General features: G+C 30.7%; 1 protein-coding gene across 1 annotated transcript; it reads right to left on the bottom strand.

The window, feature by feature from the left end:
• Window positions 1-8,675: 8,675 nt before the first annotated feature.
• LOC123194158 (ankyrin repeat-containing protein ITN1-like) lies at window positions 8,676-11,318 on the bottom strand. The gene is made up of 5 exons (XM_044607318.1): window positions 10,544-11,318; window positions 10,295-10,447; window positions 10,124-10,183; window positions 9,494-10,023; window positions 8,676-9,347 (listed from the first exon to the last, which is right to left on the bottom strand). Exons 1-5 carry the CDS (start codon window positions 11,316-11,318, stop codon window positions 8,676-8,678), a joined length of 2,190 nt encoding a protein of 729 aa, XP_044463253.1.
• Window positions 11,319-20,983: the final 9,665 nt, after the last annotated feature.

Here is a 20,983-nt window from a genome sequence, read left to right as displayed (position 1 = left end):
TTAGGTTCTTTGTCTTTAGGAGGAGTGGTTATAAAACTTTGTTTTCAATTCCAAAATATCGCTTAGGTGTTTTAGGACGTTTGCTTCCATACAATTAAAGATATTCAGTTCTACCATTTGGAATAAGTTAGAGCTCAACCTCATTACTCATACTAGTTGGAACAAGTAAAGACATTGTCTCTTGTGACATAAAGGATGGCCATTGAGATGTACCTTCTCCACATTCCTTTTCTGTCTTATACAGATGAAGACTTTTATCAAGGTCACCCTTTTTAGGAAAGTCATCTTCTATGAATATTACATCTCTAGATTCTATTTTAACCATTCTTCTATCAGAGTCCTCCCCTATGAACATATACCTTTTGGAATTGTTCTAAGTATTTTATAAAGATACGTTTCTTTCCTCTTGGTTACAATTTTTTGAATTTATGGAATGTGTCATAGATGTATGATGCTGACCTCCAAGGTTACATCATAATAAAGTCAAGTTTTCTACCTATCCATAACTCATAAGGAGTGAAAGTTACTGACTTAGTGGGCACTTGGTTAAGTACATAAGTTACATTTAATAGGGCATTTCCCTAATATGAAATTGAAAGATTTATTTGTGTCATCATAGACCTAACCATTTCTAACAAAGTTCAATTCTTTCTCTCCACTACACTGTTTTGTTGCAAAGTTCTTAGAATTGTTAGTTGCCGCATAATTCCTTTTCCACTAAATAATTCCATAAATTTAATAGATAAATATTCATAGCTTTAATCAATTCTCAAGCGTTTTATTATTTTGTCTAACTAATTTTCAACCTCGTTTATATAATGCCTAAAACAATCTTTTGCTTCTGACTTATTGGAGATTAAATAGACATGACTAAAATATGAATAATTATCTATGAAAGTGATGAAAGAATGTACCTTTTCTAGCTCTAACACTCATAAGACTACAAATATTTAAGTATACAAGTTGTAGATAAAGTTCAGCTCAACAGCGTTGCCAAAAGATTTTCTAGTAGTTTTTCTTGCTAAGCAATATTCACAAACAAATAGATCTAATTTTTGTGATAGGTCCTAACAAACCTTCACGGGCCAGTCTATTTATTCTATCTTGGGCAATGTGCCCTAATATAGTATGTTATATATTTGTATCCATATCTAGAGTACTAAAGGTTGCAAATAACGAAAAACTAATATAATTATCATAATTACTGAATAAGTTGTCTAGCACTATAAAACCTTCACACAAAAATTCATATCCATAAAATATAGTACCATAATAAATTTTAACCAAGTTCTGAGAGAAAAATAAAATATATCATAGCTTTAATAGAATAATCACAGAGACCAAATTTCGTTGAATTTTTGAAGCGTATAGGACTTCATGTAGGTATAAAGTTTGACCACTGCATAAAACCAATTTGCATGTGCCAATTCTTTTTACTTCTACTTTTATTTTATTGCCACATAAATCCATCATATTTCACTTCGTATTCAACAAAATTTCACAAAAAACTTCTTCATCACAAGTTACATGGTCTACAGCTTCTGAGTTTATAGTCAACATAAGATGAGATTTAGTTAATAGAATGGTATTGAAAACATAAATCTCACAATTCGAGATAAGATAAGATAAGATAATACCTTCTTTGGCTTCGTGCACTCACAAGGCGAAGTGACCATTGTTCCCATAGTTGTAACAGTTCAGATTGATCTTATCTCTTTTTCTAGTGTGCTTGCCTTTTTTGTGCTTGAATTGCTTGTTATTATTCATAGGTCTTTGGACGATCTTTTTCTCTTTTTTGGATTTTTGCCACTTTTGTTTGTAGCTAGAAAACTTCTTGGAACTAGACTCAGTAAAATATACATGAGCACTTAGTCCAACAACCTCTAAGAATTCAGCTTCTAGCTCAAGATGGCGAGCAATGTTATCAAATGTTCTGATGTTATCATTGTGATTCATATTAACTTTCATGTGCTCCCAACTATCATATAAATATCATATAACAACCTAAACTTATTGTTCATCTATCAGGTCATGCTTAACCTTTTTCACCTCAGTTATCATGTTCAAAATTTCCCTTAGATGTTGTTTCATTGTCTTGTTAAAAACTTTCTTATATGTATCAAACTTGATGGTCAATTGCCTAAATTTGGAGAAAATAGTTCCTCCAAACTTCTTCATCAATGCCATCTGCATGGCATTTGCAATTTTAAATTGCTCATACTTATAAGCAATGTTAGTAGTCATTAAGCTAATAAAGATTCATTTAACAGTTGAATCTTTCTTTTTCTAGGCATTATAAGCATCCAGGTCACACTTATGTTGGACATTATTAGGATTTTGCCCTTCAACTAGCTGAGGCTCCTCCATAACCTGATTAGCAACCTCCAAGGCCTCCTATTCATCTAGGATAAAATGCATTCTTATTCTCTAGATCTTATAATTGTCCCCATTCAATCTTCCTCCCTTATTCAAATCGGCAAATAATATTTTTTAAAACCATTATTTATATAACTACAAAGACATGCCAAAACAACACTAACGAAATAAGATATCTACACATTTTATTATGGCAATTATGCGTTAAAATTAACAATATTTCACAAAAGGCATAGAGTCGAAAGTTTACTATGTTCCTAATTATCGTTTATGACACAAATGTCTTATATTTTAAAAATTAACCTAATTGTACAAATATATATTCTAGATGAGAATTATTAAATTCTATCAATCTCAAATTCAATTTATTCATAATTCAAAATGAAGTTTCATACAAAAATATTACTAATATGAAAAATATATACATGAAATTCAAAACATTTTAATGACTAGGACCATTTTGAACTAGAACTAGTATTTGAACCATCCTTGATCTAAGACTTGTAATTGTTAAAACAATGCATTTTAACCAACAACCGCTTTTCCACTCTATACTAGTCATAGGGACATAAGACCTCTTCAATTTTTTCAATAATCCTTGGAATGACTTTATCTATGATAAAGTTCCTACATTGTTTGCAATAGCCAACATGTCTTGCATTTTGCTTATTTGAGAAAATGGAAAGAGCTGTGGATTTTCTTATGTGCATAGCAATGTTTTGCTCTTCTGTAAGTTGTAACTCATACAAACAATCCCAAAAGGCCATTACTTTGTTATTGTCCCAGATAAGATTGGTAATTATGGGAGCCCAATGGTCAAACATCGATATCAAAAGTCCATATATCCATTCATTATGAGTTAAGGATATACCCTAATTTTTCAATTCCAATATTCTTCCAGTCATAGTCTAAATGTGAGTAAAGAAATTGTGCTCTAGATTCATCTTATAGTTTATATAGTAATCTTTATTCAACATATTCACTTTATATATAAATAACAAATGGACAATAATAAATTACACATGTATAACAATACAAACGACATATGTTCACATATTTAACAATGTATAATTCAAAAACACATCCCAAAAACACTGATAAGTGTTCGATTCATACAAAAACAGGTTGTAAAAGCTCTTAAATGACATGAAACCTATGGGATTAGAGCCTAGCACCAGTCCAAGTTTGTACAGGTTGCCACACGCTGACAAAAAGCTCGCACATGCTCTCACAAGTTGAAAAACTGCATTACACAATAAAGAAAGGTCCTAACGTGCCAAAAAAGGTACTTCATGCACCGAGATATGCCTTCACGTACCGATGCCAGACTTTTTTCAGTGTTGGTCAAATTTGATTGTTGACCAGTCAAACATTGACTGTTGACCAATCAAACATTGACTGTTGATGGTCATCCGACCCATGGGTTGAGACTTGAGTTCGGTTACCAGGTTGATTAAACGGGTTGACTCATTGATCGATGAGTTTTGACTAACCAGTTGACCGATGGGTCAAGTAATCGGGTTGTCCCAACCCAATTACAACCTACGATACATATGAACCTTAGAATTTTGTTGATGAAATTGGCCATCTTCTAACCAACGATTGACAACGATATGATGGGGCTTTTGAAGCCTATGACATGATGATTCTATTGGATGCATTTTTTAGAGATGACGTCATTGGAATCCGATGAATTTGGGACATGAATATCATGATTTTTGGGTGAACATGAGCTTTTAAAAATTTGACAAGTCGATGCAATTTGTTGTCACAAAGCATACATATCACATCTAGGCAACAATTATACTTAATAACATCAAATTCAATAAAAAATTTTAAACGGGCTCATAAAGTATATTAATGGGTTCATGTGTTTTTCTCAACAATTAATCAGAGTGCATAACATTCTAAACCCCATTAACTTTCTAGAAACATATTCTTGCATCATTAACATCACAATAAATCATATAACAAGGTTCATAGAAAATGCATACTCATATTGTAATACGTAAGTTCTTTGATAATGTTCGATAATCCACGCATCCCAATTAATAATCCACAACACAGTTTGCCCTTTTGCTTTTCTATATTTTGTGATTTTTGATTTTCTGGTATTCTGTATTTTTTTCTGGGAGGAAGAGAGAAGGATTCCTTTACAGAAGTTGTGTAACTTTTGTATATTAATCTCAAACGACAGTTGAGATTTTAAACTTTGAATCCTAACTGTTGCTAACTCTCATAACTGTCAAGGGCAGATGGGTAATTTTAACTACAAAGGTTATTTAGATATTTTAACCTAATAGATCGGGTCAACTAATCATAAGTGGACTGGATCAAATATTTTCTTTCTAGGAACCTTCTTTCTCTCTCTATCTCTCTTTTAATTCACTTACAAATTTGATCATTTTTTCATGCAACAAACTTTATAACTAAAAGTTGCTTTCTTAGTTTTGGGATATTAATTAAAATAGGCAAAAAATTTTCCGCTTATACCTTTTTAGGCAAACACACAGTAGTTTTACTTTTATAAGCAATTTTTTTCATAACTCCAAAAATACCCTCCCAGCCCTGTAGCTGTAGGCGCTGGAAGGAAGGTGTGGTGCGCGCGGTGCGTGCGGAGTGCGCGTGGTACGTGCGGAGTGCGCGCGGTGCGCGCGATGCGTGCGGAGTGCGCGCAGTGCGCGCGGTGCGTACAGAGTGCGCACACCCTCATATATATATATATATATATATATATATATATATATAAACAGAGTGCGGGGGTGCGTGCAGTGCGCACACCCTTTCTTATATATATATATATATATATATATATATATATATATATATATATATATATATATATATTAAATAATATAATATAATATTTAAAAAATATAATAAATAAATATATATTAAATATTATAATATAATAAATATATATAATAATATAATATATATTTAAAAATTATTATTATTATTTATATATATTATATTAAATATTATAATATTTATTATATATATATATATTAAATAATAAATAAATATATATATATTAAATATTATAATATTTAATAAAATATATAAAAATAATAATAATAATTTTTAAATATATATAATAATATAATATATATTTAAAAATTATTATTATTATTATTATTTATCTATATTATATTAAATATTATAATATTTAATATATATTTAATATATTTTTTAAATATTATATTATATTATTTAATATATATATATAAAAGAGTGTGCACGCAGTTGTTTATATATATTATATGAGGGTGCGCACACTCTGTACGCATTGCACACTGGGCACGCACCGCGCGCACCGCACGCACCCCGCGCACCGCATACACTGCGTACGCACCGCGCGCACTACGCACTGCGTACGCACCGCACGCACCACGCGCACTACGCACTGCGTACGCACCGCACGCACCGCGCGCACTACGCACTGCGTACGCACCGCACGCACCGCGTGCACCACACCTTCCTTCCAGCGCCTACAGCTACAGGGCTGGAAGGGTATTTTTGGAGTTACAAAAAAATTTGCTTATAAAAGTAAAACTACTGTGTGTTTGCCTAAAAAGGTATAAGTGGAAAAATTTTCGCCTATTTTAATTAATATCCCCTTAGTTTTGCTATCCTATTTAAACAATATTTCCTACACGTTATATACATTCATTTTGTTCCTCTAACTTATGTTTAAGGTTCATTTTTTATGGATGATTCACATCAATTCTAGTTCAACGAGCCAACTCTATTATTGCCATTATTATATTTTGCAGTTCAATCTAAACAAATTCATTGGTAGCAAATATCGTGAAGTTCTAAAAGAGGATCTATTTATCTCTTTCTCTAGACAATCCTGAAAAAATTCTGTTAATTTATTAGGATATTCGAAATTTTTGTACTTTTCTTACATGTGGAGATAGTGTCCGTGTTGAGTTGGGTCTGGTTTAAGTCTAACAAGCCAGATTGAGTTGCTAGAATTGAAAGACCCATAGCACAACTCAAAACCTTTTGTGTTGTGTCTTTGCAAGCTTTAACAAGCTAACCCACCAAATTACAATTTTTTATTTTTAATTAATTTTTAGCTTTAGTATTTTTAACTAATTGTATCAAACCAATCCGCTAATCTTATTCTAAAGCCCCAACATGGCTTGCAAGGTAGACCCAGTCCACGAAAGAGTGGATCGTCCATTGAGCCCCGTTGATATTTATACTTAGAGGGCATTTGGTTGAGAGAGATTAAAGATTGCTCTAATAATATATCTTTTATTACTTATATTATTTTGTTTGATTTATAAGTAATAAAAAATTTCGATAATCTTTTATTACTAATGGTGATGTGACACGTAATATAAGAGGTAATCTAATTACCACCTCCTCCGTAGATATTAAAATATTACCATAATTATATCTTTATTTATTAATTTTTTTAAAGGAAAAATAATCTCATTTTTAATAAATAAAACAAATAACATAAAAAATTATTTTATAATAATTATATCTAAGGGCAATTAAATAAAATAATATACTAATATTCTTTTATTACTTCTAACCAAACATAATAATTATTTATACTTATCTATTTTTATCAAATTTTATTATAATAATTTATATCCAATAATTTTTAAAATAATCTATCTTCAAAGTAATTTTTTAATTTTAATAATAAAATATTTCTCTATCTTAGTGAAGGGTAAAGTTACTTTTCGTTGAATGAGTATGGAATCTTCAAAAACTTGAAGCTATATGGAATCTTCAAAAACCTAATGAGTATGTTAGGTTGCTTGTTGAATGGGGCCGGGAAAGGAGAACTAATGGCATGCTGCTTTGCATTTTCTTGTTTATTTTGGTGAATGTCATTTTTGCACAGTTGAAAACTTGATCCTTTATAATTGTCTTATTGATTACAACTATATTTTATATACTTCTTCCATAATTATTACTATAGATGCCTTCATAAATGTTAGGAGATGAGCGTGCATATTCATTATTTGAAATTCTTTTGTTTTTGTTTTTCTCATTTTTAACCTCATAAATAAAGATCTCATTTAGGAAGAATAAGACAGATTTATGTAGAATTTATATTAAAAATATTATATATTTAAACCGTATTTCAAATCAAAGAAAATTATAATTTTTTTAATCCAATTTGAAGTATAAAATAATTTAGTTTGGTTTAAGATTTTATCAAACCACTTTTATTAGTTTGGTTTGATAAATTTCTCAAACTGTAAATACCCTTTGTTTAAAATGAGTTTATTTCCTCATATCATACCAAGATGTGAAAAATGAATAAAGTCCATACATCTGTTTGCATAATTATCATACTGTGCTGGTGGTGAGTTTGTGTTGGGAAAGTGAAGCAAAGAAAGCAAAATTCGAAGAGAAAGAGGCAACTTCCAGTTTGGTTAAAGTGTTAGAATCAAAAGTTTATGGCAGGAAAAAATATTATGAGTGAATAATTTATTTAAATTTTATATTTAATTATTTTAGTTTAATAACATTAAGAAAGTTGAGATAACTTTCAATTTTCAAGAGTCTTTTTAAGGGAATAAAATTTGTTTTCATAAATGTTATATATTTTGGCGAAATTAAATAAAGAAGACAATAAAAATTTCAGAAATTTTGACTTCTTCTCTAATTCTTGGGGTTACCACTCCCTCATATAGAGTATATTATCTTTAACGATTGGTGTTTTCGTTCTTTTCAAATACTCTTTTGAAGGCCTTGGATGAACCACTGTTGCGCTCGCACTCTCTCCTGAGGCCATGAACCCACCCAATAAGTTCACTTTTATTATTACAGTTTTCTGGTTCTCTAACATGTACACCACTCTTCTTTTGGATTTATGGAATAATTTGTGGGTTTGAATGCCTCAGAAACGTAATTGTATGATTTGGTACTATTAATTAATTATTCAGTTGGATGATAGAAATTGGAATACATTTGTAGAAATTACACAAGCCTCTAATGTTGAATTCAATAAGTCAATGAAGTAAAGAAAGGATAAAAATTAATATGCCGAGAGAACTAATATTTAGAGAATAAGCTAAAAATACATCAAATGTTTTGATTTTATAAACTCAACATAAAATATTATCTTAGAATTTATACACTCTAATATAACATATTATCTTAAAATATGTATGCTACTTTGCTTAAAATTCTACTACAATAGAGTAAAATACTCTTTTATTTGACCCGTAATACAAACAGAAGTTGTACTAATTTAGAATCTCTCTTGCTTCAACACATGTCGGCCTCCTTCGTTTAGCCTTGGTGCAAATTGTATAAATCCCTCAGACTGGTGGCCTAGACAATTGACCTCGTTCCCAAGCTACTCTGCATCGTCGAGGCTTTGTGAGATGCAGAATCTTAGACAATCTACGATACAACTTGAGCAAAGTTTCCCCAAAGGCAGCACAAATAGGAAATTGCGATAGTGTAAATATGCTGACAGGAAAAAGTGCAGCAGTATAAATGATGGTGGTGGTCCAATGTGGCTTTTCCGAGCGAGCTATGAGCAATAATGTTGCCGCAAATGCAATCATTGTTGTAGTCAAAGAAATGAAGAGCAAGGCGAAGCCTATTGAGAGTTTATTAGGAAGTGTCTGGTGGAATTCTTCATACGTATAAGACGATGTGGGGAAGGACAAAAACATTACAATCGAGGTCAAGGAGCAAGTCAAAGCAACAGCGTCCATGACTGTGAAAACCAAGAAGAGAGTGCTGTAGAGGAAACCTGAATGCCCTTTCTCATTGGAACCCCCTGGTACAGTGTAGGCAGCTGCGAAGACCACGCCAGCAACGAGAACAGCCACTGCAGGGCAAGACTGAGAAGTATCTTTTATCCATTGATGTGCTTGCTTGTGTAGTTCATTGTGCTTCATTTTGAATAGCTCTTCGCAAGTCTTGTTTTGCTTCTTGTCGCGCAACCGGGCGTAGTGGGCGGGCATGATCTCCTCTACAAGCTGCATATATATATATATGGAAATAAAACTTACATATAAGCACATTTATATATATATATATATAGATATATGGAAATAAAACGTACATATAAGCACATTTATTATTAGGTAAAAATCTTGTAGGAGAAAGGGGGCCGGGGGCTTACTTTGTACCACTTTATCTCTTGCTGGAGTTGGTATACAGGTCCTGCTGGGTGAGTCTTTGTAGTCTCTGGCTCCATGTCTGCAGCATGGTGTAAAATGGTGTAGCCATTTTTATCAACCTTTCGGACTAACCATGTCATTGGTATTTTCATATTTTTCACATGATCGAAGATGTCATATTGACGGTGCTTAATTGCCACATGCAGTATGTTCTGATCCAGATCATTTTTATGCTCAACTAGCTGGGGACGTACTTCTAGTATCCTAGTCACAATCTCTACTATTCCACTTTCAGTCGCCAGCAGTAACGGAATTGGCTTATAATCTCCTGAAACTGGGATATCAACATTTATAGACTGGTCTTCATCAAATTGAAACGCTGGGGCCACTTGCTCATTCATGGTTTCGTCCCAAGAAGAATCTTTTTCGATTAGTCCTTCTACTAGTTTCAGAGCAAATTTATGCTTTCTCTTTTCTTCAAAGATGTTTCTCCTTACTAGTGCACAGATCTTTCCCAGTAATAGAAGCCACCCTATCATTCATTTTTAGGACAAAAAAGGTGCTCAATGAGCGATAGTGATGAAGAGAAAATCATGTAGAATATCGAACAAAAGAAAATTTTTATCTAGTACCTCTGGAAATTTTTGTAGTAGCTTTTACATCATCATCTGTTTCATCACCGATTGGAAGACCTGTAAATTTTAGGGATTAATCAATAAGATGTCTACAAAAGGTCCTTTTAACATAATCTTATGCATACGTTATCTTTAATAGAATTATAGAAAGGTGGAAAATATACTTACAGATATATGCGACTCTGTGGATCCATGTGCCCCATCGATATCTACTTTCGAAAGCTGAGGGCATGGTTGCTAGTAGGTGAAAAGAGGTCAAGCCATTTAGGTCCTTCAGTGTTGCTAACGATTCATCCTTCTTCAGTAAATATAGAGCCGTTTCTGAGAAAATTTAAAAAGAACTTAGCACATCAAATATCAGTTGAATATTTCAATTCAAAGCAAAAGTAAAGAAGCTTGGTGGGCAGAGACAGAGACCAAAATGGTGTCCTGTGATGGCAACGTGCAGAATGGAGAAACCAGGCACTTCCTTGAATGTTTCTTTTTGGGTGGCACCAGGCTTTGGCTTTAATATTTCACCCCGGATGGTTCCAGACAGCTGATTGGAGGTATCAGGTATGGGCTCTGATATGATTTCACCCTGGATGGTACTAGTCAGCTGATTGGAGGCATCAGATTCGGGCTTTACATGGATCAAGCCTAGGTTTTTGTAGTGAATGTCTTTGAGCTTTGTATATTGTTCTTCTTTCCTTTCTTCTTTTTGGTATATAAATCTGGTCTTAGTTTCTAATGATTTTGAAGCTAAAAACTTCACCACTTTTGTTCTCCCAAATGCAGCAGCAACAAAAAGCGCGGTTTCGCCTTTCATATTCACAGCCTCAAGGAACTCATTCTCATTTTGATCTTCAATATTTTCTTCGGGGAAGAGCTTACGATGATGATTGACCAAGGCTTCTACCGCCTTCAGGTTCCCAATGGCTGCAGCCTCATGAAGAGGTGTGTTCCCGTAGACATTCGGTTGTAAATAGCCGTCCGTCATCATAAAATCACGTTCGGAAATATTAAAATCAAGTAAAGATTGAAGCGGTTCATTACTTCCGCTAAACACTGCCAAGTGAAATGCATTGCCCCTGGAGGCCGTTACAGGAAAAAACAGCAAACCAACATTTTCCTTGTAGAAATCCTTCAGAGATTCCCAATCCTCGTTCACAGCTGCGCGATAAGGCTCGTAAAAAAGAGTTGCACTGCCCATCTAGACTCCACGACAGATTTTCTTCCCGTAGATGGAGAAAAAAAAATTTTGATGAAAGGTTGGTTGAGCTTAAAAATGTAGCTCTAAAATTTGTCATAGAAAAAAGAATTTTAGTATTGTATACTATGTTAATAAAAATTTATCAAAAATAAATAAATATAAAAATAATTATATTTTGAGTATTACTATATACACTCAGTTTTGAATATTTTACACCTAATTGAATACTAAAAATCTGGAGTATTGCAATAATTATAGGTTTTCACCTATCACTTTTTTTAAAATTAAAATGACCAAAATCTCAAATTTATCTATGAAGGAAATTGAGTATTTAGATTTTCTTATTAAAAGTATCAACCTTTTAATATATGTTATTGAAGGTATCAAGTAAACACAATTTTGTTTTTTTTTTTTTCCTTAAGCAAAGTAATTAGTTTAGTACCTTAAATTAAAAAGAATGAAAGTTTGATCATTTAAATAAAAAAATTTGAAAGTTTAATATTTTTAATTTTAAAAAAACAACAAATTTTGGCATATCATTATTGGATACCTATAAAAGATGTTATCCTATAATATATAATAAGTTAGATGGGAACTCATCTATCTACCCTCGTTTAAGTGCCTTAATGTTTGAAAAGAAGAAGGCATACCAATGTGCAAACTATATATATATATGGAATGGAACTTTTAATTTTTTATATTAAATTGACCAAACTAAAAAAAGACTGAAATTTCACTATTTCTTATAAGATGTGTCAAACTAATTACTTTGATTCCAAAACAAAATTAAAACAAACAATATTAATCGTATTTACTTAGTATCTTTAATATAAAATGCTGAAAGTTTAATCTTTTCTATAAAAAAAATATAAAAATTCAGTTCCTTTAATAGAAAAATATAAAAGTTTAATTATTTTTTAAAAAAAATTGATATAGATCAATATATTCTTAAAAAGAAAAAAGAATTAGTAATATATCAATAATTTGCAAATATAAATACCTGGAAGTGGAGAGTTGTGCAATTTTACTTAAATGTTTTATAGTTGAAATACTATATGACCTAGAAAAATATTTTAATCAAACTTATAATTAAGAGAACAAGAACTATGTGTTGCAATCTCTTATAAATGATGAGCTATGTGTTGTGCGTTTTTAAATATAAGGAGTGGTTTTGTCCTTCTTAATGAAGATGAAGAAGAATATCTAGTTTGCTTAAGTAATTAATAAAGTTTATTGGGACTAAAGCTTATTGGCTCTGATAGCAAGAATATAATAAAGATAAAATTCATTCTTATTTTACTATGATAAAAGTATAATAAAGATAAAAGATAATTGATAATTGATAATTAAATGAATTAAAAATAAATAGTTATTAGAATTTACCTAAAACATATTTTCATATTTTCTATAAGAAAATATGAAAATTCAATTCCTTTAATAGAAAAATATAAAAGTTTAATTATTTTGTTTAAATTGATATAGATCAATATATTCTTTAAAAAAAAAAAGAATTAGTAATATATCAACAATTTGCAAATATAAATACCTGAAAGTGGAGAATTGTGTGATTTCACTTAAATGCTTTTATAGTTGAAATACTACCTGACCTAGAAAAAGATCTTAATCAAACTTATAATTAAGAGAACATGAACTATGTGTTGTGTTCTCTTATATATGATGAGCTATGTGTTGTGCGCTTTTAAATATAGGGAGTGGTTTTGTTCTTCTTAATGAAGATGAAGAAGTATATCTACTTTGCTTAAGTAATTAATAAAGCTTATTGGGACTAAAGCTTATTGGCTCTAATAACAAGAATATAATAAAGATAAAATTCATTCTTATTTTACTATGATAAAAGTATAATAAAGATAAAAGATAATTTATAATTTATAATTAAATGAATTAAAAATAAATAGTTATTAGAATTTACCTAAAACATATTTTCATATTTTCTATAAGAAAATATGAAAATTCAATTCCTTTAATAGAAAAATATAAAAGTTTAATTATTTTGTTTAAATTGATATAGATCAATATATTCTTTAAAAAAAAAAAAGAATTAGTAATATATCAACAATTTGCAAATATAAATACCTGAAAGTGGAGAATTGTGTGATTTCACTTAAATGCTTTTATAGTTGAAATACTACCTGACCTAGAAAAAGATCTTAATCAAACTTATAATTAAGAGAACATGAACTATGTGTTGTGTTCTCTTATATATGATGAGCTATGTGTTGTGCGCTTTTAAATATAGGGAGTGGTTTTGTTCTTCTTAATGAAGATGAAGAAGTATATCTACTTTGCTTAAGTAATTAATAAAGCTTATTGGGACTAAAGCTTATTGGCTCTAATAACAAGAATATAATAAAGATAAAATTCATTCTTATTTTACTATGATAAAAGTATAATAAAGATAAAAGATAATTTATAATTAAATGAATTAAAAATAAATAGTTATTAGAATTTACCTAAAACATATTTTCATATTTTCTATAAGAAAATATGAAAATTCAATTCCTTTAATAGAAAAATATAAAAGTTTAATTTTTTTTTTAAATTGATATATATCAATATATTCTTAAAAAAAAAAAAAAGAATTAGTAATATACCAACAATTTGCAAATATAAATACCTGGAAGTGGAGAGTTGTACGATTTCACTTAAATACTTTTATAGTTGAAGTACTACATGAGCTAGAAAAAGATCTTAATCAAACTTATTATTAAGAGAACAAGAACTATGTGTTGTGTTCTCTTATATATGATGAGTTATGTGTTGTGTGCTTTTAAATATTGGGAGTGGTTTTGTCCTTCTTAATGAAGATGAAGAAGTATATCTACTTTGCTTAAGTAATTAATAAAGCTTATTGGGACTAAAGCTTATTGGCTCTAATAACAAGAATGTAATAAAGGTAAAGTTCATTCTTATTTTACTATAATAAAAGTAGAATAAAGATAAAAGATAATTGATAACTTATAATTAAATGAATTAAAAATAAATAGTTACTATAATTGACCTAAAACTAGGTTATATTCTAATATCTCAAGACAAATCTCATATCAGCAAAAGGCGAAAGAAATATTAGGTATAAATGGTATTTTACATTATTTAGAAATGTTAACACAAGACTGGTTTAATAATTTATGAACTCATAAACTGTTAAAACGTGTTTTTTTTTTTTTTGTTGCAAACATCAAAAGCAAAATTGTAATGGATTAATTGTCCAAAGTGAATATTGCCTTAATATTAGATTGGTTTATTAGACCATTATGTTAGAAATGATATCAAAGGTAGTTCGCATGTCTTCTTGAGCAATATACTTTGTTCCTTGGTTGTCTATCATAACAGTAACTATCATAATATAGAAAAGATAAATCTAAATGACACATATTCAATGGGAAAAACATTATAACTTATTAATCATGTCTAAGACCAAATATGGTAAATAAATAATGTATTTATATGTTAAGATGTTATCTTAACTATTTACAGGCTTAGGAATCGTATGTGTCGCACCTTATAGACAAAGTGATCATTTATTCTAATTATAAAAAGCAAGCCAATACAATACCAGTATAATATAATTGAAAGTATACATAAGATCATTCTTTGAGTTATAATTGATAATAATATTCTCACAAGTGTGCATGCTCATTGAAGGCTATAGTTTCTAAATTAATTTGAAAAATATTCTCAATAGCATTTACAAGATGAAAACAAACTAGTACACAACCCTATGACAATCCTTGGAATTTACAGACATATAGTAATTCAACAGATTTCGAAGATCTTTGGTTTCTTCAATCCGGTTTGCTAGTGTCATCTTGACCATGGATGCTATGAAATCATCTCTTGGATCATAAGAGGACATTTCCATGGCTACCATGACAATAACTTTAGTGATCCCTTTGCTTTCTTCTCTTTTTGTGTCTTGCTTCTTGCCTTTCTCTAATCATTTGGTCGAGTCTTTCTTAAACAATGGCGTGTGCAAGGCTCGAGATGGATGGGAGCTGATCCAAAATTGAGCTTTTGGCTCCTCCGAGGAAGAAACACTAAGCCTACAACTGTAACACGTAAGCCCTTGCATCTCTTGAGTTTCTGCTTATTATGGTATTCTCTTGAGGGTTTCATGTCTTAGGTATAAACCTGGAGCTTTGAAGAAGAATTTGTGGCAAAATTATCGGCTATGAAACTTTGGTAGGTGGGTCAGTTCAAACATGATTATGCCTTGAGTTCAAAAGCAAGGTTGGAGGAAGAAGATTGAAAGCCAGTTGGGGAACATTTGTATTATTAATTGAGTTATAATGATTATCGTTAGGTGGCATTCTTTTAAAAGATTGGTTAATTTGGAAAGCAAACATGGAGTCCACGCGAAGCCTTCTGATTAAAATTTCAAACTAAAAAGTGACAGATTAGAAAATTTTGGTCAGTTGGTTTTGCTTGCATGCCTTATGGAGGATACAGGTATGCAATTGCTTCAGTTGAAGTAGTTGATGCTAAAATAAACTCAATTTAACAGAAGGCCTAAATTATTTCAAAATGTTGCAGGTCTCACAATCAGGCAGGAACTTTTGTATTGAAATGTTTTGATTTGTTAGAGGTTTAGGTAAACCAATCATTGCCATTTTTTTAAACCAATACTTAACTAGGGTGTTAAGATTCAAACTGTATGGTATAAAACTTAGATCTTATCTTAGAAAATATAAATTTTTGATGTGAATTTATATAGTTTTGAGTTCTATACATGTGCTCATCAAGGAAGGAAGCTCTCTCTAGATGCCATAAAACAATAAGTTCACTTATATTATTATAATTTTCTGGTTCCCTTATATGTGTACCACCCTTCTTCACTCGGATTTGTGAAATAATTCTTGGGTTTGAATGACTTAGAAACATGATTATATGATTTGGGATTGTCAATTAATTATTCAATCGGAGAGTAGAAATTGGAATCTTTATGTAAAAATTATGCAAAGCTCTAATAATGAATTCAATAGGAGTGTCTAAACTAAAGAAATGGTAGAAATTAATTTACGAAGAGAACTGATATTTGGAAAATAAGCTAAAATTTTATTGAAATAGAATAAAAATATATCAAATGTTTTGAATTTATAAACTCAACCTAATAGATTATAGATTCTCATTACTTCCATAAAATTCTACTAGAACATAATAAAATATTCTTTTATTTAACAGATACACTAATTTGTAATAAGGACATCAGGCTCTTTCATTTAGCCTTGGAGCAACTAAATCTCTCTCTTAGTTTTCAGGATCTTTATTAGACAAAGTATTAATTCTAGATTCACATAAACATGAAGCTTATTAAAGAAAACACAAATATTCAAAACCAAATACAAGAAAGATTTACTTGGTTTGGGTTCTCAAATTGAAACCCTACATCTAAGGCAGAGACAAAGCTCTAATCGAATCCACTATGAATCAAAATAAGAGTTCAACTTACAGTACAATAAACTTTCGACCAAAACACAAAAACTGACAACAAAAGCCCAAAACCAAGTGACAGTGCACAGACTCAGAACCCCTATGCTCGATCAAAGAAATCTAGAAGATTTCCTCTTTAACTCAAACCCTGAGAGACTTCTAAGCAAAACCCAAAGGAGCCAAACACGACAGAAAGAGATTAAAAGTCTTTAGCCCTCACTTAATATGTTCAACCATCTAAGGGTAAGGATTAATAACCCTAAGGATTAGAAAAATGCATGTAAGGACTAAAATACCCTCTAACCATAAAATGACTTTAACAACCCTCATTAACATTGCACAATTATAGCTTTGCCCTTCAGGTTTAAAGCCATACTATATTACAAATGTCCACCTTGGCTTAAACTTGCAAGTCAACCCCACTAGAACCTTCTCTATAAACAAAAAAACACTACACTTGACATACTTTAAGCATGCTTAAAACTTCTCTAAACTTGCTTACAGACAGTGTTTTTGTTAAAACATCAACTAGATTAACACTAGACTCAATTTTCTCAGCTTTAACTTGACCATTAAACTGAATATCTCTAATAAAGTGGAGTCTAACATCAATGTGTTTTGTCCTCTCATGAAAGGCTTTATTCTTTGAGAGACGTATAACACTTTGAGAATCACTACAGACTATAGGTGCAACATCTGATAATCCCAATTCAACTAAAATTCCTTTTAACCACAAAGCTTTTTTCACAACTTTAGTAAAGGCTATATATTCTACTTTAGTAGTCGACAAGGCTACAATATGCTATAGATTGCACTTCCAACTCACCACATTACCTCCAACAGTGAAGATATATCTTGTTAAAGACCTCTTTCTGTCCAAATCAGCTGCAAAATCTGAATCACAATATCCTTTTATCAGAATATGATTAGTAACGTTAGTGGTATAAAGTAAACCATAATTTGATAACCCTTTTAGATATTTAATAACCACTTAGTAGCATATCAATATTCCTTACAGGGGTTACTCATAAACCTACTAATCAAACTAATAGCATAAGCAATATCTAGCCTAGAACCAATCATTACATACATTCACATACCAACTACATTAGAATAAGGAACATTTCTTATTGGATCCAGGTCCACCCATGATGGGTTGACCCAACCCAATTTTCTTAACTACCAAATGGCAATTATTGGGGGTTGATAATTGGCAGTTAGACTCTTATTTAAAGTCCAAACTGTCTCCCCAAAAATAAATTACATTTTTTTTTACTAGAGAAAAATTCTCCATCTTAATGCAAAAACCAAAAATGGCACAGATCTTGTCTCCCCAAAATAAAAACAATACGTAGTACAAATTGGGTTGTGGGAATCAACTAATGTCAATACCTTGCACTGTATTCAAAGAGGCTTCGTCAAAAATTGAATTCGGATACGTAATTCTTTATTTACAGAATTTACAGATTTTGATCCTGACATGTTTGATTATTCCCAACATTGGTATCAGAGCCTAGGTTGTGAATTTACCATGTGTTCTGTTAATGAAATTATGGATTCTATAGAAATTATAATATGGTTTTGTTGTTTTGGGTTGAATGTTTATTAAAATTTGTTCTTGGGGATGAATTCAATTCAGCCAAAATTGCGTGAAATTGGTAATAGGAAACATGTTGGATAAATTATTGAAATTGTATTACATGTGTTGAAATGAAAATCAAGTTAAATTAATGTCGGAATCAATGAAATTCAAGCCAAAACAAAGACAAAATACACATTTTTCTAGATCTTGGAAGCTGTGTAAAGCTTAGATTTGCATGTGGAATGTGTTCCATGGGTTTCACGACACATAAAGTCATGTAATACCTTATTCCAACTCCTAAAAACACATATTGGTGTTTCGAAATACTTGTTTCTACTTTATGTAAGTTTGTTGACTAAGAACCGTCACATTACATGTTAAGACTATCAATAATCTGTTGGACTCTCTTAAATGGAAAAGAGATAGTATATAGCCTAATAATATCTATACATGAATATGAGCCCCGTAATAAATGATCTTGTTCAGGACAAGAATTTGAAATCTTTAGGACAGGTGGATTTATTACAACTTGCTATAAAGTAACGTTTAGTAATGTACGAAGAGATATCTATTACTTTGACGTTATTCCCAAAATTAACGAAATGCGAGATATTTGACCTACCACAAATTTCATAAAGACTTTATCATGGATAAAGTGACTCGGAGATCAATAGGATTGATAAAATGGTCCTAGTCAAAATAGATGATGCATTCGTTGTATCATATATTTGCTAAATGTGAGAATTCTGAGATTGGTAGAATTTAATAAAACCCAAAATTAATATTGGCGCAATTAGATTAAAGTTTAAAATGTCAAGCATTTATGTCATGGAAGATGATTGAGAACATGGTGAACTTTCAATTTTGTGTCTTATGTGAGATATTTTAAATTTTAATGCGTGATTACGACAATTGATGTGCATTTGATTACATTGATAATGTTATTTCAATTTTGTGTATGAAATATTGGCGCCCTTAAGGCAGTTAGACTTAGTACTCATGCATATGTTGCAAAGTGGAGTTTCAAAAGTAAGTGGCATAAGTCTGATTAGGGGAAGAAGTTCGTATAATGCTCAAATAACAAGAATGAGAACAAGGAATTGTAACAAGAGAGTGGTGGAAGAAAAGACAAAAACAAGATGAATAGTTACAACAGAAGCAACGAGAGATAAATCGCCCGAGAATGAACAGAGTTGAAAATGATAGTCTTGTTCAACATAAAGTGATAAAACTTTATTTTCTAGTACTATGATTCTAACTGAGTATTATCCAACATGGATTATGGACTCAAAATTCATCGACTAAGTAACTCATAATAAAAGATCTTTAGTAGTTTTCTGTCAAATTCCAAAGAAGGTGAATTAGATGTATGTAGGTAACAACACAAAGGTTGTAGTAAGAGGAATAGACATGAGCAAATGGGTTTTGTGAGGTGATCGAATTCTATACCTACATGAAATCTAATATGTTCCAAATATTCGATAAATCTTAGTCAAAGTACTTGTTTTTTTTAAACTGGGATATAATTTGAATTTTTTTAGGTCTTTTATTGAAATGCAATAGAATTAACTTCTATTGATTTGGTTTGTTGGTTGAATGGTTATATGGTGTTTGTCACCTTACATTCTGATAATGTTAAATTTTTCATTATTGGCTTCTCCTATATGTATGGATCTGAATGCAAATATATGATATCTTAAATTAAGGCATGTTAGCTAAGATGAGTTGAATTAATTGGCCTATGAATGTTTATTAGGAACTTTCACATAAATACAATTGTCCACATGTGAGCATTGCCTCGTTAGAAAAACTTCTAGAAAACCATTCGACAAAGCTGTAAGAGTTTGACTTCCTTTGCAATTTATATACTTAAGTATATGTTTTTCTATGATTATAAAGTTTGAGAAAGTATTTCATATTTCATTACTTATGTTGATGACAATACTCGATTTGATCTTATCTACTTGACCTCTCATAAGTCAAAAGTAGTAGACTGTTTTAGACACTATATATATATAATTGAGGTTGAGAATCAATTAGACAAAATGGATAAGAGTTTTAAAAAGAAATAGTATGACAAATAGTAATTCCAAAAACTTTGTAACAAACCAGTATAGCGAAAAAGAGTAATTGAACTCAATTGAAAATGGTTAAGTCAATGAAGGTGCAAGCAAAACATTAAGTCACTTTATGATAATATGGTGTTTATTGCTACTTATGTACTTAACTGATTGCCTACTAAACCAGTTGTTTCCACTCCTTATGAGTCATGGTCAAGTAAAAAACCTGAGTTAATTGATTGTAACCTTAGTGGTTAGCAATGTTTATCCATAGTTTTTCTCATAAGTTTGAACAATTGAGACTGAGAAGAAATGAATGTATCTTTATCAGATACAAAAAGACTCCAAAGGGTATGTGTTCATTAAGGAGGATTCCGCAAAAAGATTAACTGAAATAATACTATGAGACACTACATTCATGGAGGATTTTTTTTTTTTAATAAAGATAATGTTGATAAAAGATTTCATCTGAATGAGATAAGAAAAAAATGAGGATGGATATATCTTAGTGACCATTAGTTGAGTCATAAGAAATAAGACCTATACTTGTTCTAGATAATGGGAGCAAATGCAAT

Source organism: Mangifera indica, chromosome 13, assembly GCF_011075055.1.
Source record: "Mangifera indica cultivar Alphonso chromosome 13, CATAS_Mindica_2.1, whole genome shotgun sequence".
Taxonomy (NCBI): Eukaryota; Viridiplantae; Streptophyta; class Magnoliopsida; order Sapindales; family Anacardiaceae; genus Mangifera; species Mangifera indica.
Note: the sequence above shows the minus strand (reverse complement) of the source record. Positions and strands in the feature narration are given on the sequence as shown.